Raw genomic sequence first — 13,710 nt, forward strand, 5'->3', positions numbered from 1 at the left:
TAAACTACATGCTTAATGTGTTGCCTAATAAACGAAAGTAAGTTTACGTTGGTACGTCGTTTTCTTCAGGTAATGACGTGCAACGGAAGATATACTGAATAGACCGTAGTTATATGTATTACTTAATTTCACCAGTTACTTTTGTTTTGTTAACAACCTACTACAATAAGCCCTAGCTCCAGTTATTGTTTTATATTAGGTATTTTTATCATTTTCCTGGACAATTAGATCGAAATGAAAATAATTGAATGATCTTGGGTTATTTGAAGTATTGTGGCTATGGTACATTAAGAACTATTGTAGAGAATTTAATAATATGTCGTACCATGAAATAATATACAGAGGGTTCCGTATAAAATGGTCACATTTTTGTTATTATCTGAAAAATTCGATGTTGTTTTGTTTTTTTAATTACCGATTTGGATTCAGTAGAAAAAATACACAATTTTGGTAATTTAACCGTCTTTCTAACTTTATAACTAAGACAGTTAGTAATAGCGGCGACTTAATTTGAAACAGACTGTATGTAAAACCAAAAAAAATCTGGTTTGCTAATCTAAATCATAAAATCTTACCATTTGGAGACATACTTACTAAGAAGAACAGTGAAGACCTAAACCTTATTAATTCACAAAAATGTGCATAATTTCTCTAACCTGCTAGAGTATGACGGCGATCTGCGATGAAGTTCTTCTCTAGGAAAACCTCGAGGAGACATGGATCTACTGGATCTCGATGGGGATTTTCTAAACTCGTCCCGTCCGAATCTTCGAGGTGGCGAGGTAGATTTGCTTGAAGAATAAGACGGCCGGCGAGTTGGATCCCTACCAAATTTGTCGCGTTTGGGCTTTGCCTCGACCACAGAACGTACATCGTATCTCGCAATTTCTTTTCTTTTTTCCTTGCGTTTACCTTTTCCCTTCTTTTCTTTACTAGCCTTCTCTCTTTTTTCTTTCGATTTGCTACGCACTTTATTATCTTTGTCACGGTAATTTCGATCCTTATTGTTTTTGCTTAGTTTTTTGAACACTGGCTCTTTGTAAGTTTCTTCGTTTTCTTTATTATTATCGTTCGGCGGAGAATGTGCAGGTGAAGCTACTTCTTCGCTCATGTTGATCGTGTCTTCGGTGGGTTTGTTTTTGGTTTTGTCTACTATTTCGCCTTCCTCGCATTCTTCTGGACGAGTAAAATCGAGTTCCGATTCTTTCGCATTTATTTCTAAAGCATCTCCATCGGAGATCGTTTTCAATTCTTGTTCTTGAGATTCTTCAAAATCATTTTTGTCATCATCGGATATCATTTCTGTGTCTAAACCCTCTAAACCTTCCTTTCCCGGTTCTTTCTCATCCAAACATGGCGTATAACTTCTTTCCTCTTCACTAATATCTTCGGTCATATTTCTAATATCACCGATACCAAACGGTTCTTGAGGAGTGAATTTTATTACAGCTTCGTCTTCAGAATCACTATAGAGACCTGAAGAAAACATTTTATTTTTTTTCAATTTCTCAATCCGTACAGGTTCACTGGGAAGGGGAACATTTGCAATTTCTTCTCTTTTTTTACTTGAATCTTCCGCTGCTTTTTCATCTTCATCTTCTCTTTCATCTCTAGCTTCTTTTCCATCTTCAACTTGGCTATCGTCTTCTTTATTTGCAACTAAGATATTAAAATCATTTTGTTTTGCTAGGCTAATACTTTCGCTGGAATAGATATTAAAATTTGGACAATCATCTTCCAATTCATCGACTTCCTCGCGGCCATAATCGTTTTGGTGATAATCATTATTGCTAACAGGTGGGCATTCATGTTGATTCGAGGACTGTACAGTTTCAGACTGTATTTCTGAATTCCACTGTCTTGGAGTAAAATCGATACGTTTTGCCATGGTTGCTGATTCACTTGTAGATGTAACTGCTTCTTCCTTTGTATCTTCGTCACTTTCAAATGCTGCTTCTGGATCATATTTCTCAGGATCAGACTTTTCAGTGTCAATGACAAGATCATTATCACTTTCGTTATCATCATCGCCGGCGTGCGTTACATTCGCCATTTGAAGTGGTGGAGGTGAAGGAAATTTTATTTCCGGTTCTTCAATTTTGCTAGTGCTCACTGTTTCTATATCACTGTAAATGTCCAATTCGGAATCACTTTGGTCATTTTCATCGTCGCTCCATTTATCACTATCTTTACTTTTAAATTCTTTCTTATTGCAACCCTCATATCGATGTAAAGAATAATCTTGTGGAATTTCGTTATTGTCATCGTCTCTAAAGTGATTGCTGGTTGATGATCCGGCATGTTCAACTGTAGAGGTCGGTAGGTTATTCTCGTGCGACTGAAAACTTGCGCCGCCATTGTATTGATTGCTGCTATAGTCCTTGGAGGGACCTACATAAATTGTTCAAAATTATAATTCAGTTCATCTTGAGTGAATTTGTTTTGGCATTTCAGTATTGACAATTTACACTAATTACGGCAAGGCAAATCAGAAAACGTGCTGCCAGTAAACAAATTCAAGAATACAAATACGATATCGACCATTATTTACCTCCACTGCTACTGGTACTAGGCTCCATAGGAGTTTGACGAATTTTTACTTTTTGATCTTTGATTGTTATAGATGTTTCCCTTGCAGGTGTTTTCTTGTCTATATCGATTTTTAAACTACCGTCACTTCTCACAGAAATTTTACTATTTCTAGCGTGTAATTTAGTTTGCGTATCCAAAATGCTTCCCAATATGTCAATCGATGTACCGGGACTTGAGTGTGGCAAAAGAGCTGCTTTATTTCGAGCGGCTCGTCTCAGCATAGAACTGTCAGACCTATTTGGTCTACGACCAACGATAATATTTATTCCCGCACCCTCACCACCTGAATCAGATCCGGAGAAGTAATCTAATTCGTCTCTTTGGCCGAACAGGTGTAATGTCGGAATTCCGGCTTGAGTTCTTCGATGTCCAATATCTCCAGAATTTATTTGTACCTATTTTTAATGAAATATTATAGAATACAATGTGACAATTATGCATTTGCTAATTATAAATAATTACGTCATAATAATAAAAGCCAAATATTAACATTTTTGATATGAAACACAGTATTCCCATTTTGCAATATGTGATTAAATTTTCCTTTTTGTGCCCGCTTGGGTACTATATTCTACTAACTCTTGAGCTATTATGTAGCTAGGTAACATTTTTTCGCAAATTTTACCGTTTGTCAATCTGAAAACACCAGGTTGCCAAATTGAACCAAAACTAGTATAGCAGTTCAGGATCATTGGGAAAACATATGATTTTGAATACAATTGGTTGGGGACCGAGGTGAGGATTTAAATGACTTCCTTAATTCAATCAAAATTAAGGTAAATAACGGGCGATCGAAAATGAGTCGCTGTCGAGTCGCCTTTGAAAGTTCAAGTTAAGTGCGATTTTCCATGTAAACAAAAATTCCAAAGGTGACTCGACAGCAGCTCATTTTTGATCGCGCATAGTATAATTATTATTATTTGAATAAGTTCCAAAACTTCTCCACAGGATTTGGCACAGTAAAACTGTACCGAAAATAAGTGGAGAATCTGCATGTACCAACGCTCTAAAGCCATCAGTAATTTAAACATTTTAAAAAGATATATCTGGTGGTTAAAAAAGAGTGACAGCACAAAATTTTCTAAGAGGAATTCTGTATGCATAGATAGACCCTGCCATAGTTTTTAGCGTATTTTCCACAAAGTGAAAAATCGCTATTGGCTGCACTTTGTCGTCCGTCCGTCACACGTACTCTTTCTACACCAGCACCACTGAACCGATTTGAGCGATATAGGGCTCATTTGAAAGGGCTAGGTCCAAGGTTTCCCTGCATATCGATATTTTTTGGTTTTGCGCATGCGCAGTGTCAAAAATTTGGATTAACGCATGTGCAATGCTAACTTTTTCATTTGATATTTAAATGAAACTTTATATGTACACACTACGAATATAAGTAAAATTAACAACGTTTTCAAAATGTTGTTTTGCGCATGCGCAATGCTAACTTTCTTATTTATGAAAGCAGTTAAATGAAATATCATATGTAGGCACTAAGTGTGGTGTCACACTATGCGTTTTTACCGCTCCCGCTAAAACGGATGCGGTTTGACAGGATGAGATCTACTTGTCACACTATTCCGGTCTAACGGGATGCATTTTTGCTATATTTTGGCAGTCTTAAGTAGTGTCATGTCTCAATTATATTGGTAAAGATTTAGTTTTCTAACTCAATGGTAAAGATGGTTTGTGCGCTTTAGGCGGAGGGGTTATTGCGGAAGCAGATATATCGTCAATATTGAATTGAACCTTTTAATTCAGAACGAGAATCTAATAATAGGTTCGAGAAGTTTTATGAAAAAATTCGAATGAACAAGAAAATTTTTTTTGTATATTACCGAATGTCCAAAAATGCAATTTTTACCCATGATTTCTCCCTACAGTTTTTAGCTACACACTCTTTAGATTGTTTTTCCCACAGTGCAGATTTTGCATGCACGCACTCGATGAGTAAACCGACATCAAACATTGTAAACCTAAGAAAACACTCGGTTGCAACGCTCAGTGTGACAACTGATGACAACCAACGTGCAACAACATGTGGTTTCATGTCATTGTGGTTGTCATATCATCCTGCGCAGCGGCAACAGGATGCGGTTGCATCCGGTTGGTGCGGCGAAAACGCATATATGGAACTGGTACCATTTAATAACGTGTGATATTATCATCCCGTCAAACAGGAGCGGTTTAGCGGGAGCGGTAAAAACGCATAGTGTGACACCACACTTAGAATGAAACTAAAACTAATACCGGTTCCAAAATTACTGTTTACGGCTGCTGTATACGTTTTATTTATCAAAGGTATTCAATGAAATTTCTAATGTAGACAATGCGCAATGCTATTTACGAAAGCATTTATAAAAAATTCCATATGTAGACAATTTGAATAAAAGTAAAACTAATGCCCATTTCTGATTTCAAAATTTGTTTGTATTTGTACACGCTCCACTATTTTTCAATAAACTGTATAGACTTCCGACAATAGACGGCCCATTTGAGAGAAAATGGTGCAAGGATCTCGTGCATACCGGTATTTTTTCCTGGTCCTAGCAATAATATTTTTGGTAGGAAAATACGCTCTTGTCATTTATGTTTGCATAATGACTTTTTAACTTGTTTATAACATTGTGTGAGTCACAAATTTTCACTAGCGGAAGTGTAATACACACAGTCTAAATTTTCGGTTTCTCTGACATCACATAGACCATAAACTGTACTCAGTTTGTATCAGTTTACACAGTTGCATTCCCCATAAACTAAGAAGTTGGCTGCCTGTTCTCAAATATAGGCCATGAGTTAAGGAAGAAGTGGTATGAATTTGGGCTGCGGGGGTCCACCAATTGGAGCATTTTTCTATGTTATACTTAAGAATACACCTATGGCAAATTGCGTATTTAAAAGTTTGTATTTGCTAAAGATATAATTTCTTTGTGATGTACTGTACACTTTTAGGTAACGGTTTGCGAGAAACGACCTGTATACACTGTGTCCAAGATAAGGATATCTATGGGGATCTCTGAAACCATAGAAGATATGACTATAGTCAAATTAGAAAAAAGAGTTATTATCATGCTTTAAAGAAAATTGGAAAATTAAGATTATTTCCGAAGATATGTAAGAAAAACCAAAATTTTTTTCTGATGTTATTTGAACAGATACAAAAAAGGTTCTTTTTTTGCACCATCTTGTTGAAACCAACAGTTACCAACTTTTGTTTTTTTTTGTGTGTGCTGTACATAATTGTATTCGTAATAAAAAGTGCTACTGAATATAGTACCTATGTAATTTTTTTACATTTTTATATAAAAAATGTGGTTTTTCAGTAACTAAACTTTGGATTGAAACCTTTAACTCTCTTAAGTAAAATCTCTCAACGTTATCTTGTAGTGTTCAAAAAATGGCAATGAGAAAGCGTTTATTATTTTTTATGTATCTCTTCAAATAACATCAGAAAAAATATCCATATCGGCAAATTTCGGTTTTTCCGACATATCTTTGGAAGTAATCTGAATTTTCCGGTTTTCTTTAAAGCATGATAACTCTTTAATTGCGCATCTTTTCTCCAATTTGACCATCTTCATATTAGACTGGTTCACTTTTCGAATTTTCTCTGTCCTAGGAGCATTTCAGACAACATTTGGCCAACAAGGCTTTTTTTACTAATTGGTACCTGCTGAACACGAATATCGATGTTGGCACCTCGAAATCTGAACAGGAAGTCCAGAATTCAAGATGGCGGCCAATTTCCGAAAATGTTGATCTTTTCACTCATGCGACCAATTTTTTCGATCTAAAAACTAATCATAATGTTATTCCTGACGTACGTCACGATAATAATAGTTAACTATTATTTTAACAATAATGTAATAGTTTTTTTAGCGGCAGGATGCGTAAAATTAAGAAATTCATAGCTCTCCTTGCCAAAAGGAGGACTTGCAAAACGATTGTTTCTCGTAATCCCTACACATATAAGTATTCCCGACATGCGTTTATATTGCATAATTCTCCTTATAAAGTTTTGATAACTACAATCTTTCGAATTTTACGTTAATTTTCAAATGAAAAAAATGAAAGAGTTCAACAAAGCTGCAGTGTTTCGGAAGATTCTTATTTTGCTAGGTATTAATTACCGTTACTCAGGATATATTATTATTATTAAAGTATGAAGGCATATAGAAAAGGGAAGGCAAATTTATCTTATTTTCGTGGTGTTAGGTCAATTGTCTTCTTGTGAATTAGGTACCTAGTACAAATCAACTGAGCCTTACAAAGTTTTGACGAGCAATCCTATTTACAACGACAAAGGACGATATCTAGAGCAGCCTAACGGAATTAATCTAACGTTGTGAGAATGGGGATGTAGCCATTTTCAATTCTTTCCCCAGGAAATCAAGGATAGATATGTTAGTCTGGGCGACATTTCAGAGTTTTAGGTCAAAGAAGTACCTCCTTGAGATTTACACCTGATATGCCGTAATTATGGAAATGGATGAAATGCTAGAGAAGATTAGATGGAATCCCAAGAGAATGGAGTTCAGAATTGTTAGATCTAAAGCTTCGCAGCTCCTGAAACTTGGCAATGCTTCTCCACTCTGGGAAGTCCTACTTGATTAACATAGATGGGGCAAGGGACGTACGCATTCTTCCAAACGGACGTCTGGTAACGACTTCTCCCTACCGAACTAAGCGGGACGCGCAGCGCCGGTGGAAGCTATTGTATCGGCTACCTAAAGAGAAGAAAAGACGCCACCTAAAATATGCGAACCAAGTCGATACTCTGAACAAGTGAAGTTTCATGTACCTAGTTATGATACCAACCTTGTATAGTTTTGTCACGAAGATTTTTGCAAAAGATATAGCTTCTCGCTGAGGAGTATGGTATCCAGCGTGAACAGTAAAGAAGAGCGCTTTTGAAACACTCTCTGGTTCACATCCGGGTTAGGATATAGATATTTGTAAATGTATAGTGGATTGGGTTGGTAGACCAGCCTTGTCTGAAACCCCCCTGCTTAAAAATAAAGGTCAAAAATAAATAAATAAATAAAAATAAATGCATCCAAGCATGGAAATTCACAACAGCAAATGATGTGACATCACTTCCTGTGATAGCGTAAAAGGACAGGATATTCGTTACTACTGCTTTTGGCCAGTTCCTCTGCACATCATTATGGATAGGAACAAATACATACCTTCCTTGAAGTACCGGGCTGGAACCAAACTTCGTTTGCCAGTATTTTCTCGAAGTGATGAAGAAGCCACAGAAATACATCTGTATATCTATAGCGTTATCCTAGTATTCGCTTCCTTGTGAAAAGCTTCTAAGGAGGAAATCTGTCGTCTGACGGTTACAGAAAACTTTTCTTTCGTCACTGAAGCTTTCAGCAATCACCAGTACGCCGTCAAATGAGGCGTCTTCAAGGTGATGCGACAAGAACTCGATCAGATTTCTTTTGTTTTCCTCTAATGAAAGGAAATTCTTCCATGTGTGAGGTAATGGAACATCGCGGATATCTATCTCTCGACGCACAGAAACCAAAATGCTTGCCAAAACAGAAATAATTTAATAATTACACGATGTGAACAAATTTACACAGTAGGCATACAGTAGGTAGGTACTATGAAAAAAAGGTTTCCACTTTTACGCACTTTGACGTTAGAAAAACTATGGAATCATTGTTTAAACATTTATTCACTATTATTATCGTGCCGTACCTTCGTTAGGAATAACATTATAATCCGTTTTTAGATCGAAAAAATCGGTCGCATGAGTGAAAAGATCAACATTTTCAGAAATTGGCCGCCATATTGAATTCTGAACTTCCTGTTCAGATTTCGAGATGCCAACATCGATATTCGTGTTCAGCGGGTCCAAATTAGTAAAAAACGCCTATTTGGCCAAATGTTGTCTGAAATGCCCCTAGAACCTGTTAAAACGCTGCTTTTTTATAAAAGTGAACCAGTCTATATCTTCTATGCTTTCGGAGATCATCATGATAGACATCCTTATCTTGGGCAAAGTGTAAATAGAACTTTCTTCCTACCTGGAACATCGTCAAGCCAGTTCGCTATGGCACTTCTCTTCCAAAAAAATAAAGGAAAGAAAATCGCACATTCACATTTGTGAAAACGAATGAAAACATTAGATTAATATTTTGAGACATCTTTTTTTGTTTAGGGAATTCAAATGAAACAATACTTAATCAAATATCAAACTCAAATAGGAGTCTTTTGACATTCTTTAAGCATTCATGTTTCGCCCTCTTACGAGGATAGCATGAGACTATCAATTTCCAGGATTTCGTACAGTCCATATAAAAAAAATTACCCAGGGTATAAGTCCCCTGGTCCTTACTAAAGCAGCTATTTCTTGGTAACATTTATTCTGTAATACTATTTATCACAAATATTTATGATTTTTGTTTTGTTGACGTTTACTATAATTTTTCATTTTTTTATAGTTCTCTTATTCTGAAATTTTCACAATAACCTTACTTCATCATGATCACAGCGCACAATTTTTGAGTGACGTATTGCTAAATACAGGGTAATCTATTTGAAAAACAGTTATCACTGATAGATAGGTCTCTAAAATACAAAATTCATGAAAAAAATCGTTTTTGGATTGCTACCCTTTTAAGCCAGCGTCCACTGTTGGTGGGTCTATGCTACTTTTGATAAATCGAATTAATACAACTAATTTCACATAGAAAGGTATCGATTGCATACATTTAACCGAAAGACCGGTTGTTACGGTTGGTAGCATTTAAAATTTAAAATCATTTAAGATTTCATCAATCAGCTAACTTAAATCATAAATGATACATTTTAACTGTCACCACAAACAACACTGCCCCAAGTTTTTGTATAAACCTAGCTTATCTCCTAAGTTATGCATAAACCAGCCTTTAGTTGTTTCAGGTAGAGGATTTAGCTAGTTCAGATATCCGTCTTATTAATAAAAATTTGATCGATTAGTTTGAAGTGGATTTCCTATGTGATCAAAATTACGAAGCGCGAATAAATCATGTGAATCCGAAGGAGAAAGGGGGTTTGATATCTGGACATTATGTCATTATCTGAATCTGAAATTACGAAAAAGAGGGCCATTATGGAAATTATGGAAGTAATTAAGAACGACAGCGAAATAAATTTTCGATACAAAAGGGAAATCAGCTAACAAAACGATGAATGATCTAGTTTCTTATCCTCTCAATAATAAGTGCGTTCGATATTCCGTTTTGGAATATCGCAGAACGTAGAGTGGAACAGGTAACGTGATCACTGGAGCAAATTAAAAACTGTACAATAAACGAACGGCATGAAGCGGATGGAGCGTCAACATAACCTCTAAATTTTGTCAAATACCAAATCATGGGAATGCTGTAGAAATATTATCTTTATGAAACAAATCTCAAACCAAAACAGTCAATCAGAGAAGACCCCGTGATCACGTCTATTGCGCTCTGTCTGCACTCTCTCATGAGATGTAGTGTTTCACTTCACTCTATTTTGTAATAAAAAACCGTACGGTGTCAATACTTTTTCTGGTGCACCTATAGGTAAACGAGCAGAAAGAGTGATCAGAACGCGTAAACGAACGCACCTTAAATAATAAAAAAGTGAAAGATATTGTCTTAAATATGACAGTTAAAAAATAAGTATTATTCTTGACACGAAAGAGCCCTAATTTATTACTTTGCTATTCTACTTCTGACTATTTTTTGTCCATCTATTGCACACTGACGTGTAACTCAAGAGGGGCCATAAACAATGTTCAAAAGATAACCTTTCGTGCTATAACTGAATATTTCTTAGTTCTGTAGTTACCGGAGTCATCTATATGCTTTCCATTTTTCATCAATTGAATAGTTTCAACATAAGTAACATAAAAGTGAGCTGTTTCTTTCTTTTTCTGTCACTTATGTGACAATCTTTTAATTGTATGTAGTGACATTAAATGATCCACCTGTTTTGATCAATTTTAAATCATCTGTCCAATGGGCGGATACGTCCTCAAATTACAATGAAATGTGCTACTTGAATGATTTACGGATATTTTCTGTGAACAACTCTCAGCAGTGTAATATTTCTTATCAAATCACACATTTTCACACAAAACCCATGTAGCCAGGGTATAAAACCAATAAGTTGGATTTAAGATGTGTTCAATGACAACAGGGCAGTAGAACAATCAAATCTTTTTGTGAAGTAAAATTATTACTCTATGGTCACACCTTATCAAACACCAACCTTTTCAGATTTCATGAGGAAATCTTTGAATGTCAGGTTAAGGATAATGTAAAGCAACAGACACATGGTTTAATTTAAAAATGGCAAAAATGTTAACTTTATATCTGCTCATGAAATTTTCAAGAAATAATAATAATAATTCCCTTTTGCACTGAATTTAACAGTTAACAGTGCAATGCTAACTGTGCCTATCTTAAGGCGCATTTAGACGTTTCCAGTAACTGGCGCCAGTCGCACTGGCCTGCCAGCACTGGCATCGTGTGAATACTTTTTTGTGCCAGTCCAGCACTAGCCGCCAGCGCTGGAACGAATTAGTAGGAGAGCTGGTGGACATTTTTGGGTAAGTAATTGAGGTACACTGAAAACTTGTCCACCACTTCTCCAATAATACCCAAATACAGAAGTGCAGACCTGGCTGAGGAGAAGCGGGGCTAACACCTTGCCAGACGCCTTCAAAGTTTGAAAAAAGAGTGTATGCCCAGTAGAGTACCTGAATGCGTAAGAAGTAGTGGATGATCTACACAGTATTAGTGTCGTCTGAATTAGTTGTAATTGTACCATGTTGAAATTTTCATCGTTACTTATGCGGCTTATGTCGAAATGAAGACAATTCTCCTGAAACTTTCAGTGGTCAAAGTACACTAGGTGTTCATGTATTTATTGCGACCAGTATACACTTCAAATCAAGAGTCCCTTGACCCTGCGTCATTGATTTGTCAATCAATTTCAGACAAGATTTTTTTATCGATTTCGCATACTTGATAGTTGTTGCATCGTTTTAGCGTATGTCTGCATATGTCTGAAATTGATTCACAAATCAATGACATTATTTTTTTCAAACTTTGAAGGCCCCTGGCAAAGTGTTAGCCCCGCCACTCCTCAGCCAGGTCTGCATTTCTGTGTTTGGGTATTATTGGAGAAGTGGTGGACAAGTTTTCAGCGTGCCTACAAATACCTACCCAAAAATGTCTACCAGCTCTTGGACTAAATAGAGAGTGCGTCTATTGTTCTTGCCAGTAGCTGCCAACCCGTACCCCGTACACTTGCACCAGTGTTGCTGGCAACGTCATTACACGTTGGCGCCAGTCAATGTCTCGCTATTATAACCTTTGAAGGCTAATTATTGACGTATTGTTTATTTTTTAAAATAAAATAGCGCGTAAATTCACTGAAACCGAAACTTTTAAGCTTGTTGAACTATACAGAGAGCAGGAATGCTTATGCAATAGAGAGCAAGTGTAGCCAGTGAGACTAGCGCCAGCTACTGGATACGTGTAAACGACCCGAGTCCAGTGCTTTGCCAGCCAAGAATTGGCAGGCCAGTTACACTGGCGCCAGCTACTGGATACGTCTAAACGCACCTTTAATGCCAACCTGGACAACTATTCTGCAAAAAACTGGCATTATGGTGGTTCAGCGTGGGTTGTACAAATCTCAGTTGCAATGGACAGAATTACAGTTATTTGTTATATCATGGCTATAGAACCAGTAGAAATAATGGGTGTATTTTTTAATGCAGATAAAAAATAAAAACTTTTCCTGCCTAATTTATTTAATTGTACACGTTATAATTTAATACCGTATATGTGTGTGCGAGATGTTTCCAACAAATCCCTAGCTTAATGTAATAGGTATAAATGTACTCTGTCTAAACAGACATCTTTTAAAGGTGTATTTGTTATTGGTTGCGTAATCATACTGAGTCCTTTTTAAATCCTTGGAGGGATCAGGCTTTAACACATACCTTTTAAAAATGAGTTTATTGTAGGTTCCGTAAACATATTGGGCACATTTAAAATTCATGAACGGATTGTATCAACAAATGACTTTTAAATGAGTATTTATTTTGGTTGAGTAATCATACTCAGCACATTTAAAATCCTTGGAAGGATCGTGCTTGAACACATGCCTTGTAAAAATGCATTTATTGTAGGTTGCATAATCACATTGGGCACATTTAATATAAAGTAAAAACCAGTTAATTGTATGGCTCTTCTAGAACTGAAAAAAAAACAAAAATAGTTTGTACAAAGAAGTACTTCAAAGCAAATGGTCACTGTTTGAACGTGTAATTACAAATGTGGAATGATTTCTGAATAACTGTCTCAGGATTAATGAAGACGTCAGATACTTATACTTAGCCTTTGAAATGTAGACAAATTTAGCAGTGAGAGTATGTATTGACAGCAGGTCAGAACATTTTGTAGGAAATTACCCAAATAAAACTTTATACTAAGGAATCTGAATACAATCTAAGAAGATTTTGCTGCTATGGGTTATTCCATTTGACACTGACTTATGCCATTCTATGTTGCGAACACTCAGCTAAAGTCTCTGCAAGGGACTCAGTATAAGCAGTGTGATAAGTCGACCTTTATCAACCTTGAAATACTTATCCTTCTATATGCATATACAGTATGTTCCGAGATAAGGTTCACTATGCCTGTAATGAGAAATTTGCTTGTTCCAAAACTCTTAAATGTACCATTTAGTTGGGACTTTCAAATAAATGGAATCTTTTATTTTATTTTGACTCATGTTGCAAGACAGGTTCTGTTAAATTAATCAGGAAATGGAATGCAACAAACTGAGGTTAAGATATACACGGTGTTGCATTTAAAAAATACCAACTTGGCTTCAAATCTCAGTAACAATGGTCCAAAAGTTTTGTTATATCAGCACAGAATTGATGATACCATTTAAATTTATAAATTATTAGTATACTGAGCAATAGCGATCAGCATACTTTTGGTTTCATTGTGTTTGTGTATCCGCATGTCCTTCTGTGCGATAGCTCAACACTTGTTAATCAACCAAATTGGTTAACGTTTGAGGCGCAAACGGGCTTTAGCTAAGCTCTAAAATAGTGGC

The 13,710-nt window shown here is 36.1% G+C and overlaps 1 protein-coding gene across 2 annotated transcripts in view; it reads right to left on the minus strand.

Annotated features, from left to right (window-relative positions):
- LOC116182975 (biorientation of chromosomes in cell division protein 1-like 1) overlaps positions 1 to 13,710 on the minus strand; it is a 47,260-nt gene that overhangs the window by 14,930 nt on the left and 18,620 nt on the right. For both annotated transcript variants that reach the window (XM_031503554.1, XM_031503553.1), the window contains exons 4-5: positions 2,552 to 2,987; positions 657 to 2,391 (exon numbers count right to left, since the gene is read on the minus strand). In XM_031503554.1, the coding sequence (XP_031359414.1) occupies positions 657 to 2,391; positions 2,552 to 2,987 (2,171 nt within the window). The remainder of the gene's footprint in view (positions 1 to 656; positions 2,392 to 2,551; positions 2,988 to 13,710) is intronic.

Source organism: Photinus pyralis, unplaced genomic scaffold, assembly GCF_008802855.1.
Source record: "Photinus pyralis isolate 1611_PpyrPB1 unplaced genomic scaffold, Ppyr1.3 Ppyr1.4_unclustered_Scaffold8227, whole genome shotgun sequence".
NCBI lineage: Eukaryota > Metazoa > Arthropoda > Insecta > Coleoptera > Lampyridae > Photinus > Photinus pyralis.